The 23756-nt window shown below is 46.5% G+C and overlaps 1 protein-coding gene across 2 annotated transcripts in view; it reads right to left on the reverse strand.

The window, feature by feature from the left end:
* Positions 1-533: 533 nt before the first annotated feature.
* Positions 534-23756, reverse strand: part of ZNF512 (zinc finger protein 512) — a 57732-nt gene continuing 34509 nt past the window's right edge. Inside the window, exons 6-14 of one of the 2 annotated variants that reach the window (XM_026659089.2) lie at positions 22888-23012; positions 22362-22448; positions 20688-20786; positions 17287-17454; positions 16316-16510; positions 10422-10523; positions 4169-4231; positions 3509-3607; positions 534-3183 (exon numbers count right to left, since the gene is read on the reverse strand). In XM_026659089.2, coding sequence (XP_026514874.1) covers positions 2872-3183; positions 3509-3607; positions 4169-4231; positions 10422-10523; positions 16316-16510; positions 17287-17454; positions 20688-20786; positions 22362-22448; positions 22888-23012 — 1250 coding nt within the window. In that variant the 3' untranslated portion in view covers positions 534-2871. Of the gene's footprint in view, positions 3184-3508; positions 3608-4168; positions 4232-10421; positions 10524-16315; positions 16511-17286; positions 17455-20687; positions 20787-22347; positions 22449-22887; positions 23013-23756 lie in introns of those variants that run through there. The other variant, XM_026659088.1, reaches the window with a different exon arrangement.

A 23756-nucleotide genomic window follows, 5' to 3' on the forward strand; every position in this document is an offset into this window, starting at 1 on the left:
TGATATTCTATGATTCTAATTATATTACCATCCTTTTGATTCTTTATTTATTGAGCTCTATATCAGCTGCTCCATTATCTTGCCTGGGATCAAAATCAGAATGACTGGCCTATAATTACCCAGGTCATCCCATTTACCCCTTTTAATTGTTGACCCAATAATTAGCTGTCTTCTAGAACTTCCCCAGCGTTCCAAGATTTACTGAAAATCAACATTAATGGTTCAGCGAGCTCCTCAGCCAGCTCTTTTAAAACTCTTGGATAGGGGTGGCTCCAGGCACCAGCGCACCAAGCGCGTGCCTGGGGTGGCAAGCTGTGGGGGGGCAGCGTGCCAGTCGCCTTGAGGGCGGCAGTCAGGCTGCCTTCAGCAGCATGCCTGTGGGAGGTCCGCCGGTCCCGCGGTTTCGGCGGCAATTTGGCGGCGGGTACGCCAAAGGCACGGGACCGGCGGACCTCCTGCAGGCATGCCGCCAAATGCCGCCTGAGTGCCTTGCTTGGGGCGGCAAAATACATAGAGCCGCCCCTGCTCTTGGATGAAAGTTATCTGGACCTGCTGATTTAAACATGTCGAACTTTAATAGCTGCTGTTTAACATCCTCCAGAGCTACTAGTGAAGTGGCAAAAGTGTTATCATATGATATGATTACATCATTCCTCCCCCCCCCCCCATATGCAGACGTATTTATTGAGCACTTCTGCCTTTTCTGCATTATTATTGATAATTCTACCATTTCCATCTAATAGTGGACCAACACCACTGTTAGAATTCTTTTTGTTCCTAATATATGCCTTTGACTCTTTGTGCCCACATATTTCACCTACATTAATGCAACAGGCTGTGAGAAGGGTTGGAGTGCTGGATAGAGAAGTGGTTGAAAAACTGAAAGTGAGTGCTCTTTGCCCTCAGTGCTTAAGGGCATGCGTCCTATTGCCACCCACAACAAGCCCAGAGACAGGCAGCTCTGCACTCTTCTGCCCCATACTGCTAAAGTGGGGATGATTCTAAAGACACTATACACCAAACAAACAAGAAATCACAATCTTGCACTGGTGACATTTTATTTCATTTTGTTCTGATCCTGATCCTGCTGCTCTGACCACACATCTCACAGCCTCTATAGAAGAGCCCAGAAACCTGCCTCTTTAATACAGCACTGCAATCCATGACAGCTGCAGGTCCCAGCATGAAATGCAGCTGCTGCACCTAGATCAGAATGGAGCATTGCATGCAGAGTCCAACAATCGCCATGGGTGTTAGTTTGTATGAGGCAAGAGTGGGGGTAATTTGCTTCACTCTACACACATTAGGGTGTAACTTCTGTAAAATGGCCATGGCTGGGGAGAGCTTGGGTCCTACCCCCAGCCACAAAGGCAATTTGATTATATGGGTGAACAAACATCACTGCTAGAAACAAACACACAAATAGGTCTGTCTGTGCCTTGTGCACCTCAGGGAATCCACTGTGAATTTCAGCACCAGCAACTTTGGCTGAAGTGGAAGCTTCCACTGCAGCAAGACATGAAGGGTACTGTTGAGTGCCAGATCCTGCTAACTGAATCCTCATGTATCGAACTAAAGAGCCAGCTGAGACAGGGAACTGTAGCAGGACAAGAGGAGAGGGTAAAGAGACATCAAATCCTGCAGTTTTCCCTGTCAGGGGATGTGATCTGACATCAGAAATCCTGCAGGCCCCCTCTCTACTCAGCAGAGAATGGGGGTGGCTAAGCCTGCCAGAGATGTTACGCAGGTATGGGTCTCAACTGGCCCTGCTGTACAAGTGGAACATGGCAAAACACTCACCATATGCTAAATTAAAACTTAATTCAACAGGTAAACAGGACCCCCTCCCTCCAGCCCTGACACCAACACACAGGAAGGCCCATTACCTAAGGCTTGTCCCGGGAAAGGTGGCAATCCCAGGAGCAGGCTACAACTAGCTCAGGGGAGAAGGCACCTGCAGAGCTCACTTACAAGGAGAAGCAGCACCTAAGACTTGAGAGGGAATGAGGACACCAAACTAGGGCAAGGCCACCCCATGGCAGCAATACGCAGTGCTTTGCTACTGTGTATGAGCTCTGTCCTGCAGGTGGGGGGTGGCTGCTATGAAGTGTGAACCTATAACACAGCACAAGCCATCCGCACTGATCTCACACGTCCCCAGACTGTAGTGTGCTGGCAGACAAGTTTGCTGCCACGTGCCTCTGCAAGGCAAGGGTACAGACAGCTGGTCTCTAGCCACAGACTGGAGGAAGCGCTCCCTCCCCACTTTTAGGGACCAGTCAGTGCTCAGCCGTAAAGGAGGCAGGTGCTGAAGGGTACATTAGCCCACTGCAAACACTCTAGCTTTTGGCAGGGTGATGTCCTACCCCATCAGGCAGGCCTGGGTTCCTAAACTGCTGGGCAGTGCTGAGTTTGGAGATTAGTGTAGTAAAGGGATGGTGCTTTATGGCAATGACCTAAGGGGGAGACAGCACTCAGTGTCTGAGTCTCAGAGGCCGCCCCTTTAAGCACCTGAGGTAGCACTGGGCTGCAGGTGCTCAAGCTAGAGCATCTGTGCCCCACCCCAGAAACTGCTCAGGATCTGCACACACTCCCCCAAAGGAACTCACTCCCCCAACTGAGACCTGCACAGCCAGTGCGAGAGATCCACCAAGGAAACCTGTCCTCACCGAAGCTGAGGATCCCTAAGAGGAGGACAACAAAAGCAGAGACTAAAATATTTAAAATCACTAAATAAGCAACTAACATAACCTGAACTCAGCCTGTAACTAGGGCACAAACTACACTGGATACCCTGCTCGTGCCACTGTCCACGGGAGGGAGTGACGCTGTGCCATGACCTGGGCTCCTGGCTCCTCTGCCTCCAATGATCTATTTCCTGCCCCGTTTGCGGATGGTTTTTGGAGTTTCTGCTCTCTGTGCAGCTTGGGGCTCCTCCTCCTCCTCCTCGCTGCTCCTGCTCTCATTGTCCCCCAGCTGGGAATGCCCCCGCTTACTCCTCCTTCTGCTTCTCTCGGCCCCTGCCCCAAGGAGCTTCTTGGCAGATACAGTCCCAGGCCTTTTCTTCCTGCTCCGGGCTGCAGTACGCTTCTTTCGCTGCTTTCTCTGCTCATCTTCTCTCTGGCGGATTTTCATCAGCTTCTCAAAGCTTTTTTTGTTAGTGGTATTCACATCAAACCAGTCCTGGAGGGTTCAGAAAGCAGAGGGTTAGTACTGGGGGAGGGGATACAATGGAGGTGCCTGTCATGTTCCACTGCTGGGACCACCCACAGGGCAGGGATTAGCAGAGAAATGGGATCCGAGAATTAGGCTGGCCAGCACAGCGTTATTTTTACCAGTTGCTGGGCAGATTCCATCCTGCTCTCTGGGGGCTCACTGGATTCTGCAATGGGTTGGCTAATACTGAAGGATATGGAAGGTGCTGGCAAAATGAACAGAGTGGCAGCAGCATGGGACAAGGGCTAGGACTTGGCACTTTGAAGGGGGCAGGGCACCGCGCTCTTCTCACCTCAGCATGCACAGAGTTGATGTGATACTTGACCCCGCTCTCGGATATGAATTCCTTCTCACATAGGAGACACTTGTATTTCCCAGCCACGAAGTCTCCCTGCCACCAAAACAGAAAACACATCACCAGATGCCACCCTCCTCTCTGCCCAGTGACGCTGAAAGGCCCAGACCCTGCACCCAAGGCATGGCCAGACATGATCCAGCAGTGAGGAGACAGAGCACAAAATCCCTGAACTCATCCAAGAGGGTGCGCACTTGGGTCACAGCAGCACAGAAACTGATGCCCAAGTGCGCCCTGAGAGAATGAGGGTGGAACCAGCTCCAGCTACTCCCCAAGTAACCTCCATCACTGCTGGAGGCCTTGCAGGTCTCACACAGGGGGAGTGTATCTGGTAAAGGTGCTCTTGTAGCCATGAGATTGCAGGCAGGACAGTGACTCAGGTACAGGTGTAAAGGACATACAGTCTTACTGCCTCACAGCGCATTTGTGATGCAGATCCATTAATACTGGGGAGGCAGTCAGACACTGTGGAGAAGGGGCTATTAAAGAGCATTGACAGACAAGGATCCAGCAGGCCAATGACTGATGTGCACGTATCTGGGGAACAACAACAGTGGGGTGCATGTATGAAAGAGACTGTATAGAAATGGTACAAACCAAGGTGCAGGTGCTGAGGTGAGATTTGAGTCCGGAGACACTGCCATATACAGACTCACAGCCCTGAAATGAGAGAAAGGCAACAGCTGTCAGCAAGACACAGTTGAGAAATCAGTTCCCCATGCACAGAAATGCTTTTTCCTCTGGGATGGTCCTTCCTTAGAAGGGAGAAAGCAAAGAAAGGATACACAGTTTGATAAGACCAGACATGACAGGGATGGGGAGAAGAGAGCCCTTTGCAAATAGATTTGTTTAAAACTCCAATAAATGAAATAATTCCCACCTCTGGGCAAGTGTGCAACTCTCAGACAAAATAAAGAGACTCTAGCCAGCAATGAGCTGCTGAGAGAGATGATGCCCATTCTACTAAACCCCCGAGTGAATTGATAGGGTTTGCATCATGCCCTGAAGGTCCACCAACCTGGGCTCTGTCAGAGAAATGGGTGGGGGTAATTACCAGAGTCTAGGACTCTTCCTCCACATTCACAGATGGGGAAAGTACTGCAGCTGACCTCAATGGTCCCAGCTGTCATTGGGAAAGGGGCACCTCTATGACTAGACCCGGTAGTGCTTTGAATACCAATCACACCACCTTGAATTGTGCTCACAAGGAAGCCAGTGCAGAATCTGGAGCACAGGGAGCAACCTGCTTCATGTGGAAAATGCTGGTGGGGCAGTGGCTGCTGCACTGGGTCATCTACAGAACATTATAATACTCCAAGGCATGTTGATGATAGAGCCCTAAATAAACACAGCAAGGTCCATTGCATAGAAAGGGTTGTAGTGGGGCAGCCCCCTGTCCCAGTCGAGGAGGAGTTAAAGAGCTCCTCTGGGTTCAAACAAGCCCAACCTGTTGCACCTGTAATGCTTGTGAGTCCTGGAGAAGCGTGGGGAGAATACTGGCTCAGGCACGGTCTGTGGGTGGCTTTCAGGAGCAAAGAGAGCTAGTGCTGAACTCCTTAGCCCCAGGAAACAGGGTCTATCTGCTGATGAAACGTTGAGAGCACCCTGAGCCCTCTGAAGAAACAGAGGGACCAGTTTTTCCTTACTTTTATTTTCAGCATCCTGGGACTCAGCCCTGGGTTGTTTGGACACACAAGGGATAAGGAGCCCAGACCTTCCTCCTAAGACTACTGGTCTTTGCCCTGCATGAGGCTGTGGGGACATGGCCCCTTTCATGGACCGTGGAGGTATTTTCATTTTTCCTTTTGGACTACTCTAACCCCCTGGAAGAGCAGAGGCTCAAATCTGACCTGGCAGCCTCCCCATCATGATGGAGGAGTGGCTGGGCCAAACCCGAGTGGTGCTGTGTAAGTTCAGTATAAACCCTTCTCAAACTGCCACCATTCTACTGAGACAGCAATCAAAGGAGCTAACCATGCAGTTTATGTATCATGTGCTCTTTGGGGCACTTGAGTCCCATCAACAGCATTGTCCCACTTAGGAAACAGGGTAGGCAGTAGAGTTTTCCCACAGTGCACCACTTTCGTAGGGCTAGAGTGTTCACGGGGGGGATGGGGACGGGGGACTAGGCACTCTGGGATAGAAGTACTTTGACTCGGATCTGTGCACAGCAGTGTGGACACCAGAACCCTAGGTTCAGAAAATCCTTAACCTAGGGTTAAAATGCAGTGTAGACGCTCAAGCCCAGGGTTCCTGACATGGGTCAGCTGACTCAAATCCCACTAACCCAAGGCTTACATTGCTATGTAGACATACCACAAGGAGAAAGGATTACGAAACATAAGAAAATGATTCCCAGTTCTTAGCCTGGGTTAGCCATAAAGGACATTAATTGCTGTGTAGACATAGCCTGACACCCACAGCTGTCCCATGCCAGCTGACTCGGGCTGCAGGGCTGTTTCATTGCAGTGTAGACGTCTGGGCTTGAGCTGGAGCCGAGGCTCTAGGACCCTGCACAGTGGAAGGATCCTAGAAGTCTGCACTGCAATGAAACAGCCCCAGGAGCCCAAGTCAGCTGGCATGGGGCAGCCACAGGGTTTTCTTGGCACAGTAGACATACCCATAGATTTTGCTTATTACCACCAAAGACTCTTACGTAAATTAAGTTGTCATGGGATAAGAGGGAAGATCTTTTCATGGACTGAGAACTGGTTAAAAGACAGGGAACAAGGGGTAGGAACAAATGGTAAATTTTCAGAATGGAGAGGGGTAACTAGTGGTGTGCCCCAACGGTCAGTCCTAGGACCAATCCTACTCAACTCATTCATAAATGATCTGGAGAAAGGGGTAAAAAGTGAGGTGGCAAAGTTTGCAGACGATACTAAACTGCTCAAGATAGTTAAGACCAAAGCAGACTGTGAAGAACTTCAAAAAGATCTCACAAAACTAAGTGATTGGGTAACAAAATGGCAAATGAAATTTAATATGAATAAATGTAAAGTAATGCACATTGGAAAAAATAACCCCAACTATACATACAATATGATGGGGGCTAATTTAGCTACAACTAATCAGGAAAGAGATCTTGGGAGTCATCGTGGATAGTTCTCTGAAGACGTCCACGCAGTGTGCAGCGGCAGTCAAAAAAGCAAACAGGATGTTAGGAATCATTAAAAAAGGGATAGAGAATAAGACGGAGAATATCTTATTGCCCTTATATAAATCCATGGTATGCCCACATCTTGAATACTGCGTACAGATGTGGTGGTCTCATCTCAAAAAAGATATACTGGCACTTGAAAAGGTTCAGAGAAGGGCAACTAAAATGATTAAGGGTTTGGAATGGGTCCCATATGAGGAGAGGTTAAAGAGGGTAGGACTTTTCAGCTTGGAAAAGAGGAGACTAAGGGTACGTCTATACTTACCTCCAGGTTCGGCGGTAAGCAATCTATCTTCTGGGATCGATTTATCGCGTCTTGTCTAGATGCGATAAATCGATCCTGGAAGTGCTCACCGTCGAAACCGGTACTCCTGCTCCACGAGAGGAGTACGCGGAGTCGACGGGGGAGCCTGCCTGCCGCGTGTGGACCCGCGGTAAGTACCTTGTAGTTCGAACTAAGATACTTAGACTTCAGCTACGTTATTCACGTAGCTGAAGTTGCGTATCTTAGTTCGAACTGGGGGGTTAGTGTGGACCAGCCCTAAGGGGGGATATGATAGAGGTTTACCAAATCATGAGTGGTGTGGAGAAAGTGAATAAGGAAAAGCTATTTACTTGTTCCCATAATATAAGAACTAGGGACCACCAAATGAAATTAATGGGCAGCAGGTTTAAAACAAATAAAAGGAAGTTCTTCTTCACACAGCGCACAGTCAACCTATGGAACTCCTTGCCTGAGGAGGTTATGAAGGATAGGACTATAACAGGGTTTAAAAGAGAACTAGATAAATTCATGGAAGTTAAGTCCATTAATGGCTATTAGCCAGGATGGGTAAGGAATGGTGTCCCTAGCCACTGTTTGTCAGAGGGTGGAGACGGATGGTAGGAGAGAGATCACTTGATCATTACCTGTTAGGTTCACTCCCTCTGGGGCACCTGGCATTGGCCACTGTCGGTAGACAGGATACTGGGCTGGATGGACCTTTGTTCTGACCCAGTATGGCAGTTCTTAGGTTCTTATTATAGAAGCTTCTATTATTTTTTTAAACTTAAGACTGGAACTCATTTGTGTGTATTATGTTTATCACCTGCTTTATCCTTGTAAGTAACTTGTTTCCTTTTCCTATATAATAAATCTTTAGATAGTTTATTATAGGATTGGCTACAAGCATTGTTTCTGCTGTGAGACCTAAAGTGCAACTGACCTGGAGTAAGTGACTGATCCTTTGGGACTGGAAGTAACCTGAACACTGCTGTGATCTTTGAGGTAAGGGATCATCTATCACAAAGGTAAGCTTACCTGGGTGGCAAGACAGATGGAAGTACCCAAGTGGACTGTCTGAGACTCCACTGTGAGGCTGTTATCGCGCTTGAGGAGTATACACTTGATAATTGGTTGGTGAAATCTAACTAATCTAATAAAACTCTCAACCAATTTGGGGTTTGTGTCCTGTTTCTTAACAGTCTGCCCTGAGGTTGGTACCCATGCTCTTGAGCCACTGCAAGAGAGCTTGACACGTATGTTATGTGATGGGGTAAATAACACTTCCGTGTTCACTTTCTCCACACCATTCAGGATTTTATAGACCTCTATCCTTCCCTGCTCAGTCATCTCTTTTCCAAGCTGAATAGTCCCAGTCTTTTTAATCTCACATTTTATGGAAGTTGTTCCATACACCTAATCATGTTTGTTGCCCTTCTTTGTACTTTTTCCCATTCTAATACATCTTTTTTGAGATGGGTGACCAGAACTGCATGCAGTGTTCAAGATGAGGGTGTACCATGTCTGTTTAATTACCAATCCCTTCCCTAACGGGTCCTAACATTCTATTAGCATTTTTGACTGCTGCTGCACATTCAGTAGATGTTTTCAAAGAACTATTCATAATGACTCCAAGATCTCTCTTGAGTGGTAACAGCTAATTTAGACCCCATCCTTTTGTATGTATAGTTGGGATATTATCTAATGTGCATTACTTCGCATTTATCAACACTGAATTTCATCTGACATTTTCTTGCCCAGTCACTCAGTTTTGTGAGACCCCTTTGTAAACTGTTCACAATCAGCACTGGACTTCGCTTTCTTGAGTAATTCTATAGTGTCTGCAAACTTTGCCACCTCACTGTTTACCCATTTTTCCAGATCATTTATGAATATGTTAAACAGCACTGGTCCCAGTACAGATCCTTGGGGAACCTTGCTATTTACCTCTCTCCACTATGAAAACTGACCCTTTATTCCTATCCCTTGTTTCCTACCTTTTAACCAGTTACTGATCCATGAGAGGACCTTCCCTCTTACCCCATGACAGCTTAGTGAGGCAGGATTTCCATTTACAAAAGCTGTGTTGGCTCTTCCCCAACATATCATGTTCATCTGTGTGTCTGATAATTCTGTTCCCTAATCGTTTCAACCAATTTGCCTGGTACCAAAGTTAGGCTCACCGGTCTGTAATTGCGAGCCTTTTTAAAAATTAAGTGTCACATTAGCTATCCTCCAGTCAGAGGCTGATTTAAGTGATGGTTACATACCACAGTTAGTAGTTCTGCAATTTCATATTTAAGTTCCTTCAGAAATCTTGAGTGAATACAATCTGGTCCTCGTGATCAATTTGTTCCTAAACCTCTGGCACTTCAGCAGTCCCTGAAGGCTGCGAACCTCATGACAAATGTGGGCAAAGCCTCATACTATAGGACAGCTCCCCCACACAACCACATATGCTTTAGTAATCCCCCCCATGCAGTATCACCTGTTTCTTATTTGTCATGAACCTCAGCAAGCTCACTGCCATTCAAGCCCCTACCTCAGACAGACACTGGGAAAGCAGGGATGTATAGTCTGGATCCAATGAAAAGACAGAGCTGTATGTTGTCAACATGATGATGGCACCATACCCAAACTGCATCTCTACCCACCAAGTGGCCTCAGATATAGGAGGGCTGAGAATACAACTCTCCAGGATTCCTCACTGGAGTCCTTGGGCATGGATGAGCATTTCCCAGCACTTTCCCAAGGATCTCTGACAGGGAAGTAGAGACATTTCTCTTCTATGAGGAGTCCCACAGTCCAGGCAGCCATGGGTATGATAATATTGTAGGATGCTGTCATACTGAACAGAATCAGCATGGACATCTGGCCTTCACCCATCACTAACCAGAGAGACCAGTGCAGTGTCCATACTAAACCCAGACCTAAAGCCCAGGCAACAACGATCTAGAAAATACCAGGGCTCTGCCTGCAGGCACTGCGGCTTCTCTAACCCCTCAAGAGCCTTCCTCTGGAAAGTCCGGGTGGAGTTTGCAAAATTCTCAACAGTAAGTGATGGTTCCTAGGGAATGGACTAATGCCCACTCAGTTCTTACTCACCTTTGGAGAGACACTAACAGTGTCCACCAATGGACCCAATAGTTCCCCACTGGATTTTTCTAGCCATAACAACACAGGATCATCTCTTGAGAAGCAACCTAAATGTTTCCCAGGCACATCCAGAACCTCAGTAAGAAACTGACAGATATTCACCCTGAGAGCAAGTAGTGTTTGATTCCTCCAGACACAGAGATGAACCTTGATTTTGGCCTTGTGGAAGTCTCTCAACTCATTGCTGCAAAGCCTGGCCAGACTAAACTATTTTTCTAAGGTCCTCAGACTTGGTCTCTTCAGTGCTTTAGAAAGAACTGGCGGTTAGTTACCTGGTTTGGACAGTGGACCCTTCGGTACATCTTTATCTCCGATTTCCACTTGCACAACACATCCTGACTAAATGTGGGCAGTCCAGGCCGCGTGTATTTCAGCTGAGACAGAAGAATAGAGGCAGAATCTGAAGTCAGATGGCAGGATGGCTACACACAGGGTCAGGCATGCTACTCTTAAGTTTTAAGGCTGTTTCCCCACAGTAGACACTTCCCTTGTAGTAAACTTCCCTCCCAATCTAACAGTGAAACTCAATGAATAACCTTCCCCAGCACCACTGAGTGACTCTCCACAAGCTTGGCTAAGCCCCCACCCCACCTCACTCATAGACTCATAGACTTTAAGGTCAGAAGGGACCAATATGGTCATCTAGTCTGACCTCCCGCATGATGCAGGCCACAAAAGCTGACCCACCCACTTTCCCTTAACTCTGCTGTTGAAGTCTCCAGATCGTGATCTAAAGACTTCAAGTCGCAGAGAATCTTCCAGCTTGCGACCCCTGCCCTATGCTGCGGAGGAAGGCGAAAAACCTCCAGGGCCACTGCCAATCTACCCTGGAGGAAAATTCCTTCCTGACCCCAAATATGGCGATCAGCAGAACCCCGAGCATACAGGCAAGATTCTCTAGCCAGACCCTCAGTTTACCAGCGATGGCCGTTTTTGCCTAATTGATTAAAATCACCTAATCCCATCAAACCACTCCTGGCATCCAAAACTTCCCCCAAACTCACACTGGAGTGATTCCTCCCACCCTCAGTTACATAAAAGAGTAGGACCTGGGCCCCTCTCCCTCACAGATTCACACAAATGTAGGCCTGAAAGGGATCTCAAGAGGTCATCTAGTCCATTCCCCTGTGCTGAGACAGGACCAAGTACCTTGACCATCCGGGACAGGTGTTTGTTTAATCTGTTCCTAAAACCCCCCAAGAGTGGGCATTCTACAACCTCCCTAGGTAACCTGTTCCAGTGCTTAACTATCCTTACAGTTGCAAAGTTTTTCCTCATATCTAACCTGAATCTCCCTTGCTACAAACTAAGCTGATTTCTTCTTGTCCTACGTTCAGTGGATATGGAGAACAACTGATCATCATTCTCTTTATACAATCTTTTTACATATTTAAAGATTGTTTTAATGTTGTCCTTCCACTCCCCAGCTATATTCATAGATTCTAAGGCCAGAAGGGACCACTATGATCATCTAGTTTGACCTCCTGTATAACACAGGCCATAGAACTTCTCTAAAATGATTCCTAAGGCAGATCTTTTAGAAAAACATCCAATCTTGATTGAAAAATGGTCAGTGATGGAGAATCGGCCATGACCCTTGGTAAATTGTTCCAATGGTTAATTACTCTCGCAGTTAAAAATCAACTCCCAGCCTTTGGATCATGTTATACTTTTCTCTGCTAGACTGAAGATCCTGTTATTAAATATTTGTTCCCCAAATAGGGGCACTAAACTAAGGGTAGGGTTCTCTAAACTAAACATGTTCAATTTTTTCAACCTTTCTTCACAAATCAGGTTTTCTAAACCCTTTTTTTTTTGTTCATCTCTGGGCTCTCTCCAATATGTTCAAATTTTTCTTAAAATGTGGTGCCCAAGACTGGACATATTCCAGCTGAGGCCTCACAAGTGCTAAGTAGATCAGAAAAGATTATTACTTATCTGTGCCACAACTGCTGTTCTTCAAGATGTGGGTGGAGATATATATTCCAATCAGGTGTGTAGGTACCCAGCGCACCAAAGTTGGAGAATTTTGCCATGGGGTGGCACTCATGCACTGTCATAACCCCTCCTATGGTTATATAAGAGTGGCAGCACTCTGACCCCTCCCCCCCAGTTCCTTTGCCCTGAAACCCAGCTGCAGACTCAGAAGGGACAGACGGTGGGTTGTAAAATACAAGTCTGCATCCACGTCTCAAAGAACAGTTAAGACACAGGTAAGTAACAGTCTTTTCTTCTTCAAGGGTGCAGACATATATTCCTCTCAGGTGACTCACAAGCAGTTTCAGCAGGAGGTGGAGCTCAGAGTCTATTTAAACAGTGACTGCAGAACTGTCTTACCAAAGTTTGCATCAGATCTTGATGCCAGGGTGATAGCATAATGTCTAACAAAAGTATGAATAGAAGACCTTGTTGCAGCCCTGCAAATATCCAATGTGGAGACATTGCTAAGAAATGCAATTGATGTCACTTGAGCTCCTGTTGGATAAGACTGTAATGACTAAGCTGGCATCATATGAGCAATTCCATAAGCCAAGGAAATACAGTTATACAGTTATCCACTTGGAAAAAGTCTGAGCGGAGACTAGTTATCCTTTCATCTGCTCAGCACAGAGTCGAAATAACGTACCAAGTGGCTTATCCCTTTCTAAATAGAATGATAAGCACCGTCTGACATCTAAGGTATGTACATGTTGCTCCTTCACAGTTGAACATGGTTTGGGAAAAAATATAGGTAAGAAAATAACCCAATTAAAGGTGAAACAGATACCACTTTGGACAAAAATGTTGAGTGCGATCTTAAAGACATCTTGTCCTTGAAGAATTGAGTGTCTGGAGGATCTGCCATTAAAGCTTGTGTATTGCTGATTTTTCTTGAGGATGTTATAGTCATAAAGAAGGCCTCTTCCGGAAGAGGAGAGCCAATGAGCAGGTTATCAGCTCAAATGATGGACCCATCAGTGCTGCCACCACCATATTAAGTTCCCACAATGGCACCGTTTCCTTCACTGGTGGAAAAAGGCGAACAATATCTTTAAAAAACTTCATCATCATAGGGTCTGAGAATATTGACTTTCCTTGGATGGGAGGATGGAAAGCTGAGATTGCAGCCAAATGATTTTGCAGGGAGCTAAGAGCTAGGCCTGAGAGTACAGAGTTGCTTGCAAATCCTTAAATGAACAAAGTCTCAACCGTTTTGTCTTAGAATATAAATTGACCATCAGAAGATAGGTCTTCCACACTCTGTTGGATAACTGGTGCTATTCCTGAATTCTGCAACCATGGTGCTCTTCTTATTGTGAACACTGAAGCAAATACTTTGATAGCCATAACAGCTATGTCCAGGACCAATAGAAAATAGGTCTTAACAACCAGGTGGCCCTCCGCAACAAATGCCTTGAACTCCTCTTGAAAGGATTTGGTAATTTGTCTGTGAACTTGGCTACAGAGTCACAGTTCATAAAATTATATTTGGATAGCAGTGCCTGCTGGTTTGCAATTTACATTTTTAAGGAGGAAGTTGAGTAAATCTTTCCGGCCATGAGACCAAACCTCTTTACCTCTGTCCTGGGGCATGGACTTGTACCTCTCTTGATGCGACCTCTCATTGGCTGCTATCACAACAAGCAAGTTAAGAGCAGGATGTGAAAAAAAATACTTGAATCCCTGCATAGGGACATAACACTTGCTCATATGCTTTGCCATAGACGTCAAAGGGTGTTCCACAAGGCCATGGCAGATTGCAACAGTGCTTTGCTAATAGGGCGAGCTACTCTCCCTGGGGTTGAGGACGGAAGAATGTCCACTAACTTGTCAAGTATCAGGGGGTAGCCGTGTTAGTCCGAATCTGTAAAAAGCAACAGAGGGTCCTGTGGCACCTTTAAGACTAACAGAAATATTGGAGCATAAGTGTTTTCCTGCACCAATTCAGCCTTATACACCCAAGGCAGAAGCCAGTTGTCTAAGAAGCTCCTGATGTGCCCAAAAGTCCTCAGGCACTGGAAAGGAAGCATCTGGTACTCAGGTGTCATCTGGTGATGAGGACTAAGGAAGGGGGTTCACTGGCCTTTCAGTGCAGTACCAGACCCTGTGCATATGTCTGAGGTTGCACATGTTCTGAGGTGTCATCCTCCACCTGAATTTGCACCTGGGCAGCTGGCACTAACGACTGTCGGAAGACAGGATACTGAGCTAGATGGACCTTTGGTGTGACCCAGTATGGCTGTTCTTATGTAGGTGGCTGGAGAGGTGATGCCATGGATTTGTTGGGTAATCTTGCTCTGGAGTGGGTTGAAAATTGGGAGCTTAAGGAACAAGGAACATCCCATGGACTCCCATGCCACGATGGAGATGGGTAAGGAATCAGTGGCCAGTAAACAGTGAGCCAAGAGCCCCTTTCTCTGCAGCAGGAAAAGTCCTGGTCAGTATCAGCAGGAGGTCTGGGCTGTCCCTAGACTGGCATTTGAAAGACAAAGGAGTGGGGAGGAGGACAACCTTGAGCTTGACCTAGATGAATACCCAGAATCATCCAGAGTTAATGGGGGAGCAACCCCCAAGGGGCAAGTCACCATCCAGCCTCCTCGGTCCAACATGGTGGTAACATCAATCCCGAGGCCGGTAAATAAGTTGGTGCTCTGAAGATTGGCAGAGGCAATGCACTCTCTCTCGGTACCGATGCCAAAAGACGCATTGATGCTGGGGTCAGTACCGATCCTCATGACATGGTTTGAATCATGATCACCGTTGGTTCCGAAGCTGACTGCTCTGCCAATGAATCCCTCAGCACCGGTGAAGGTGCCAGCCTCAACTGTGTACTCAGAGCAATATGCAGTGCTGGCATCTGGGACACCTGTGTAATTAACCCCGACGGTGGGGTCATTACTTAGGAAGTCGCAGCAGCTGAATGTTCCTAGATAACTGGAGAATCAGGAACCAAAAGGCATAGCAGATCTGATACTGCCTGGTACGCCAGAGGCGTGGACACTGTCCGTGTCAATGCCGTCACTACTGGACTCAATGGACGATGCCAGAGTTGGCAGACAGCCTCAAGTTGATGTTGCCTGGTACCAGAGGGCAGGTAGAAGGCCCAGTTCCACCACACATACCTGAAGAGTCATGGTGCCAGTCTGCACTGATTCTGGCAAAGGAAGATGACACTCCCCGAAATCTGGAGTGACTACAGTCTGTTTTATTGGTCCTTTTTCCCGGTGAGCCTGAGTAACAGTCAACGATCCCTCTTCCTCAGAGTCCGGACAAGGAACATCGGCTCGTTGTGGCTCTGATGACATCTGAGGAGCTGGTACTATTTCTGGTGCTGACGCAGGCCTCCTGGCCTGCCCCATCAGGTGCTGCTTGAGTCTCAAGTCCCTTGCCACTTGCGTTCTTTTCTTAAAGATTTGCAGACGAAGCACCTCTCCCAACACAATAAACACTGTGTGTGGGGAATCACTATTAGGAATAGCCACCCCACGCGAAAGACAGTGCTTGAATCCTGATGAAGGCATTCCACCAAAAAAACAAAGCTATTTAACCTAACTCACTAGTCTAACTAAGGTACTACTAGCTAACGAACTACTGTAATTATTTACAACTAAATCTCAGAAGACTGAGGTATGAAAATCCATGTGAAGAAACACCACACTGAGCGCCCCGACTAGCTCTGGGCAGTGAGAAGGAAATGATGGGGCTCAGAGAAGCGCCACCCTTATATAGCCATGGCAGGGGCTATGAGGGACGAGCGTGAGTGCCACTCCTAGGGTACTGCTAGGCAATATTCTCTGATTTCAGTGCGCTGGGCATACACACACTTCTTTGAGTAGTTGCAGACATGTATTCCAAAGAACAGTTACCTCCCATGTTTTACATGGATGTAGTAACAGGAGTCTTCTGTGAATATCTGCATTTTTTGCAAGTGCATCACTGATGACTGATGTTCAATCTGTGATCCACTATAACCCCCAAATCCTTTTCAGCAGTACTACTGCCTAGCCAGGCATACCCCATTTTATATTGTGTCATAAATCAGCTCTTTCCGCACCCAATCAGGTACTATTGGCCCATTGCCTGGAACCAGAAAGCACTATACAGTGCCATCTCCTAGGGGCCAGTGCAGGATTCTTCTACTGTGCAAGACTTGTTGCCAATACAGTCCCCACCTAAAGCCTTATACCTTCCGATCATCTGGGACTAGGTCCTGTAGAACCTTCTTCTTAGGCCACTCCTTGGCCAGCTCTTCATTAGCTAGCTCGTGAAGGTAATAGACTGCCACCTTAGCAGATTTCCTCTGGACTCTGCCTGCATTACTGGGCTCCAGGGTCATTTCCTTCAGACTCTCAGGCCTCCCTTCTTCATGGAGGAAAGTGACCTGCAAGGAAAGGCCAATAGGGTGAGCCCTATTCATCAGATCCCACTTAGACCACACTTGAATGCCTAGAATGATCCATCAAGGTCCTTCAGACCCAGGCCAAAATGCCCTATCCCAGTCACTTCCCCTCAAAAAACTCAGGCACAAGAGTACCCTGGGGGCAGGAAAAGACCGTGAGATCCATGTATCAGGGCAGTTGTGGGAAGAGAGCTCTCTGCCCAGACACGACAAGGCTTGAGAGCACCTGGGCTCAAAAAGTAACCAGAGATATGTGCCTTGGATGGGCTGAGGCACCCCACTCCCATCTCTATTGAACACCTCAGGAATAACATGCATTCTAGTTCCTGACGGATCTCAAATCTGGAGGAGAAAAAAAGAGCAACAAGCAGCTCTCACAGGCATCAAACATGCCAGCACCATACCCCCATGGAGGAGGGTGAGAGGAGCTGGGGACGGGTTTGCTGCCATCCAGACTACTTACGTATGAAGCTCTGTCCTAGCTGCAGAAGTCTCAGTCACCAGGGGAGCATCGCATGTTCCCCTCCCAGATGAAAAGGGATCAGGAAGGAGTATTCTACTAGAAAGGCAGGAGGCGGCTGCCAGCCCCTACCACACTGTGGAGCATGAAACAGACAGGACTAGGCTCTCCAGTGTACAGGGGGCCCAGGAAGATCAAAATCAATTGTCCAAAGTGGGCAAATGAAAGAGTGGTTTGGAGAAAGAGAGGTCACCACCCATAGCTCCTTTTCCCAATAACAACGGCAACTCATACTTACGGGCCCATGCTCAGACCTAAGGTGATAAACAAGCCCTGCCTTTGACTTGTATGCTTTCCCACAGTGACGACATTTCATGGCCATTTTCTCCAACTCAGAGGCCTCCTTCCCACACTTTTTCATATGGTACAGGTATCCCATTATGCTGGTGAAGCTGCCTGTACACCCCTGTCAGTACAGAAGAGAAGAGCATGGAGCCAGAGCTCTGGCACACGTGGCAGACCCCATCCCTGGCTGGCAAAGAACAGAAATAACCCGACTGAATCTGAAGAAGCCAATGGTCCATCCAGGCTGGGCTGATTGCTCTCTAGCAGCTGCCAGTCTCAGATGTTGCACAAAACCCCCATAATGCACATCACAGTGTAATACTGTCCTGGGGAAAGCATTCATGGCTGGATGAAGGAGCCCATTGGTCACTGTTTTCCCTCTTTGCCTCACTGCAGATGCCACCCTTTTAAAGCTACGGAGCTAGGTAACTACTTGGCAGCTGCAGAACATTACAGATGTTCAAAGGGGCAAGAAACCCTCCAATGGCAGTGACCACATGAAGAGATACCAATATTTATGGCACTGTGTAGAACTGGGAAGTGATCACAGCAACGAAGTACAGCTGCCAAAATGAAGTGCTTGGGGACTAGAGGCATCCTACACAATAAATACAGAACACCCACATTAGACCAGTCAGTGGCTTGCTTTAATATCACCTACCAGTGAGCTCCATGGAGTAATTGTGTGCTACATAAACACACATTTACTTTTGTCCATTTGAAATTTTCATCTTACAGTGTAACCCCCACACCTCCTGGGTGCGGTGCTCTGTCCCATCTAGTGGCACTGAGGCCACTTAGAGAGAGATTAATGAGTCTGCTCTACAGCCTTAGCCAACAGCTATATGGCTTTTAGCTCATGCAGTAGAGGCTCATGCCCTAAGCTCCAGAGGTCCCAGGTTTGATCCTGCCCATCGACGACCGGGGTCTGTCAGCATTACAACAGCACCCTCCCATTCTGTTTGATAGGGCAGGATAAAGCATGGTCAGCCCCATCAACACAATCCATTGCTCTAAATACCTCTCATACCTCCTTGAACTCTTCCAAATGAAGCAGCCTCATGACCAGATTTTGCCTGTCGCTACGGCCTATTTACACCATTACATCCCTTAGTGGATTATCACTTGTGTAAAGGAGTTCCTCAGAACAGCCCTATGCCACGCTCTCGCACAGCTGTTAGATCAGGGCAGGGAGTGTCTCTGTAGCACAACGCACTCTGGCTATTCTGGGCCAGGCAGCAATCCTCAGGTAGCCGTGCAAGACTGCTGTAACTCAGAGCTAGGCAGTGGCAGGCACTCAAGACAGACCCAAAATTCAGAGAGTGCACAGGTGGAATAAAGCCACGATATACCACACCTTCCAAGAGGGACAGCACAGAATCTGGCCTGAGTCCTTAATTACTCTTTGGATAGTGAATTCCTCTTTGGATGGCAGATGAAATTCAATGTTGATAAATGCAAAGTAATGCACATTGGAAAACATAATTCCAACTATACATGTAAAATGATGGGGTCTAAATTAGCTTTTACTACTCAAGAAAGATCTTGGAGTCATTGTGGATAGTTCTCTGAAAACATCCACTCAATGTGCAGCAGCAGTCAAAAAAGCGAACAGAATGTTGGAAATCATTAAGAAAGGGATAGATAACAAGACAGAAAATATCATATTGCCTCTATATAAATCCATGGTACGCCCACATCTTGAAAACTGTGTGCAGATGTGGTTGCCCCATCTCAAAAGAGATATATTGGACTTGGAAAAGGTTCAGAAAAGGGCAACAAAAATTATTAGGGGTATGGAACGGCTGCCGTATGAGAAGAGATTAATAAGACTGGGACTTTTCATCATGGAAAAGAGGAGTCTAAGGAGGGATATGATAGAGGTCTATAAAATCATGACTGGTGTTGAGAAAGTAAATAAGGAAGTGTTATTTACTCCTTCTCATAACACAAGGACTAGGGGGCCACCAAATGAAATTAATAGGAAGCAGGTTTAAAACAAACAAAAGGAAGTATTTTTTCACCCAATGCACAGTCAACCTGTGGAACTCCTTGCCTGAGGATGCTGTGAAGGCCAAGACTATAACAGGGTTCAAAAATGAATGAGAAATTCATGGAGGATGGGTCCATCAATGGCTATTAGCCAGGATGGGCAAAGATGGTGTCCCTAGCCTCTGTTTGCCAAAAGCTGGGAATCGGCGACGGGATGGATCACTTGATGATTACCAGTTCTGTTCATTCCCTCTGGGGCACCTGGCATTGTCCACTGTCGGAAGACAGGATACTGGGCTAGATGGACCTTTGGCCTGACCCAGTATGGCCGTTCTTATGGTACCCTCCTTTCAGCCCCACTATAAATAGCTGCCAAATCTTTTTTGTTACCCTTCCTTGGGATTTTACTGTTTTGTTTTAAATGTCTGTTTTGTATTTTCTGAGATAAAATGACGAACACCAAATACAGAATCTTAGGTGTGGACACACTGATGACAGCACAAATATTAGATGTTTGTCCCCTCCCATCCTGCTGTGAACTCAGTGCATGAAAAGTACCAAACTGAGGCCTTGTAAACTGAAACCCTCTTTCTGTAGAGCAGCTACAGCTTGGGGCAAAAAGCTTGCGTACATTGTCTCCTGCCAATTTCTCTCAGCCCTTACCCAGACAGTCCACCCACAGAGGCAAGAGGGGCTGTCAGTCTATATGGCTCATTCAGTTATTGACCTCATTCAGATTGTAGAGGTGGGCTGGGCAATCTGTGGTGAAGTACACACCTGTTCACTGAGAATGGAGCTGTGGCCAAAGTTTATCCAAGCCATAGTACTTCCTAAGTACCTTACTCGCTCTTTTGATCACTGCTGCACATTAAGCAGATGTCTGTTCTTTTCACAATTACCTCTACATCTTCAGTTTTCATTAGATTAATAGAATTTAAGGCCAGAAGGAATCATGATGATCATGTAGTCTGACCTGCACAACATATGCCAGAGATGTTCATGTAGAAATACCTACATCAAGCCCTATAATTTGGGTTGAGCTACAGCCCACCAGAACTGATCACATCCTTAGGTAAGAGGTTACAATAGTTCAGCGAGTGCAGATCATTTAAATCATTCCTTCTAAAAGTACGTCACCTTACATTTGTCTATTTTAATCCCTTCTGCCATTGTGCTGTCCACCTAGTTACCTAACAGCATTAGGTTCTTCTGAAGAGGCCCATTGTCTTAAAACCATAACCAGAGCTTTGGCACAAGTCCCACTGACTGGCTCTTGTAAGTGAGTCCAGCAGACATCATGCAGTGCTCTAAACTCTGGCAAAGGATGCTGCTTCATTTGGGATGCAAGATACTGCAGCTCACCTCCCTCATACACTTTAGCTTTCCCATTCGCTTCAGCACCTTCCGGAGGCGGTCTCGTTCACACGGCTCATCTAATTCACCTCCCTCCTTCACAACTGGCTAAAAGCAAAGCAGAGAGAAAAAAAGGTGAACACAGGGCCCTCAGCACTCTGTAATTCTACATTCTGGGAATTTGCTCCATAATCCAGCTCCGTAATCTAAGCACTTTCTAAATCTATGGCTGTGTAGGAAACCTGCTTTAAGAGGAATCAACTGTTCCATTCATCCCAATGGGGTGATAACTATTTCATAGGTGATCATTTTAACATCCAACTAAAGGCCCCCACCCTGATGAAAAGCCCAGCCAACCTACAGCTGCTGGGAAGAGGAGTATATATAAGGACCTTATAAGGGTGCTATCTGGTTGGGGCTCCATTTCTCATATCAGCCTCTGACTCCCAGGTATCGGATACATTTCAAGTTGCCCAGCTCCCTCTGCCCTCCAGAGAGGAGGAGCATTCTCTTTCTGCTGTTCCCATCCTGTGAGTTAAGGGGCAGGGGAGGCCTCTGTTACTCTGCATGCCTGCAATCCCCCCTCCCTTTTCTTCCATTGTGTCCCCTCCTTCCTTGTGAATAACTTCTGCTGTCTCAGCTGCTGCTCAGAGCTTCTCAAGCAGTAGCAGCATGAAAGTGATACAATTCTTGTTCGTCTCACTGCTGTCCTCAGGGTTCCGAACAGCAGTAACACAACAGACAGTTTTGTTGGCAAACTCTGCAGCACAGATGGACAGCCCTGCATCAGTTATTTATTCTATTAGATACCGTGGTCATAAACACTATATAAAAAGCAATGAGGGATAAATTCACCAAGCTTAGAAACTCTCTCCCACTCTTCTGAGTGACATCTGCCAAAGGGTCTCACTCTTCACTGCCAGACCTAGAGACAGAGGCTTCTTAAAGGTGACTAAAGGGGGAAAATGGGTTATGCCCTTTGTGTATCTTTATGCAGGATAAAGGAGAGGGGGAGGGATAGCTCAGTGGTTTGAGCATTGGCCTGCTAAACCCAGGGTTGTGAGTTCAATCCTTGAGGGGGCCACTTAGGGATCTGGGGCAAAATCAGTACTTGGTCCTGCTAGTGAAGGCAGGGGGCTGGACTCGATGACCTTTCAAGGTCCCTTCCAGTTCTAGGAGATAGGATATCTCCATTAATTTATTTTTATTTTTTTTAGGACTGAGAAAATGTCAGGATCTCAACTAGTCTGCTCTGTAATTGCTGTCTGACTCTGATCTGTATTTTACAAAATCTCCCAGCCCTTTAGTGAAGGGGTGAGAAGTATAGAGTCTTTATTAATATGATCTTTTTTTCTTTTTTTTTTTTTTTTTTTTAAAAACACAGAGTATTTGATAAATGTTAATAACAAATACACACCCGAGTGTTTTAAAGAGTCTGAATAGAAAGGCCTTCCCATCTTTATCAGCTGTCAAATGCCTAGCATTTCTGACATCATAATGCTACTAGTTTTCCAAGTATTCAATCTTTCAGGAAAAACTGGTTAGATAAGACCTGAACTTTTAAAGGTAGAAAATGTTTGACAAACCACCACCTTTCAGTCTCTTTGTGCATCAAGGGAGCAACAAAGGGCTGTCTGGCCTGGAAGGTCAGGGCTTCTGCTAGACGTACAATATCAACGTTACCAGGTTGTTGTGATCTGCCATGATGTGGTATTTCATTCCTGCCAAAGACCTGAGCTGTTTTCCACAGTGATGACATGTGAACATCTCCTACAAGTAAAACAAGAGTGCAGACTGCATTAACACAAACCTCAGATATTGGGTGACTGTTTAGGAGAAATGGGGCAGCAGGCAGGAAGAAAACCTTATATGGGTCAGATAACTGCACAGTGAGAAAAAACCCACCGTGCATTTGGAAGTCAATGAACAGACTTTACAGGGGTATAAAGACTAGAGAAAGAGACAGGGTAAGAAAAAGAGAATGGATAGGTCTCTGCCCACTTTCCTAAAACCACAAGTAACACTGATAGGAAGGAGCAGTTGACTACACTGATTTACAGACAGACAAATGGATACCTCACACATTAACGTGATAGAAGGAAACGGTGTGGTTCTTGTTGGTCTGAAGCTTGTGTACCCGCTGGCAGGTACTGCAGTCATTAAGCTGGGAAAAAGGGAATAGGAGATGGTGCTATTCTGTCTCTCTCACCTGTCTGCAATTCGCCATATGTTTCTTCAGTCCCTCTACAGTCTTCCTGACCACAGCTCTGCATGTTGGACAGGTAACTCTGCCCTTATTTAGGATCTCCAGGTACCACTGTTCCTCCACACTGCCTGTCAGAGCACAGGAATGGAGGCAGAAGAGGAAGAAAATCAAAAACAAAATGAAACACAACATAGGTTTTCTCTAGCTTTGGCAGAAGGGCTTTTCTTTAAGTTAATGGTTTAATTGCATTGCTGGGGAACAAATTCCCCATTCTACTAACTAAGGGGGGCTGAAGGAATGAGGATTTCTATGTGATTTCACTGTACATTAATAAATGGCTTTGCTACTTCATGCAAACATGGAATTGCTCCAGAAGACCATGCCACACAACAGGCAAAGAAAAGCATACGGACAGGTGTGGCCTCCAGTCCCTGGTCCCTTTCTGAGAATTAGCAGAAGTTTCAGCTCCAAGGATTCTCTGGCCTGAAAATGGTTTCAGAGAATGAAAGCCAGAACTGGAATCCTTACGGCAATGTGCTCCAATACAGTTCCTCCTTATCTGTAACTCTAAAAGGTGTCCCTTTGAGACGGGGGGGAGGCTGATGTGACTCAGACCATTAGATGGACCACTGGTCTGACCCAATATGGCCGTTCTTATGTTCTTAATCATAAGGCCTTCTGAATAGGAGCTGGGAGTTGAGTGGGTGTAGTAGACACTCCACTGGTCACTCCGCTGATTGTAACAAAGGCTGAACGTTATATGGTCCAACATTCTAGAACAAGGGTAACAGAGAGTCCTGTGGCACCTTTAAGACTAACAGACGTATTGGAGCATAAGCTTTCGTGGGTGAATACCCACTTCGTCAGACACG

This window comes from Terrapene carolina, unplaced genomic scaffold, assembly GCF_002925995.2.
Source record: "Terrapene carolina triunguis isolate 2854851 unplaced genomic scaffold, T_m_triunguis-2.0 Scaffold569, whole genome shotgun sequence".
NCBI lineage: Eukaryota > Metazoa > Chordata > Testudines > Emydidae > Terrapene > Terrapene triunguis.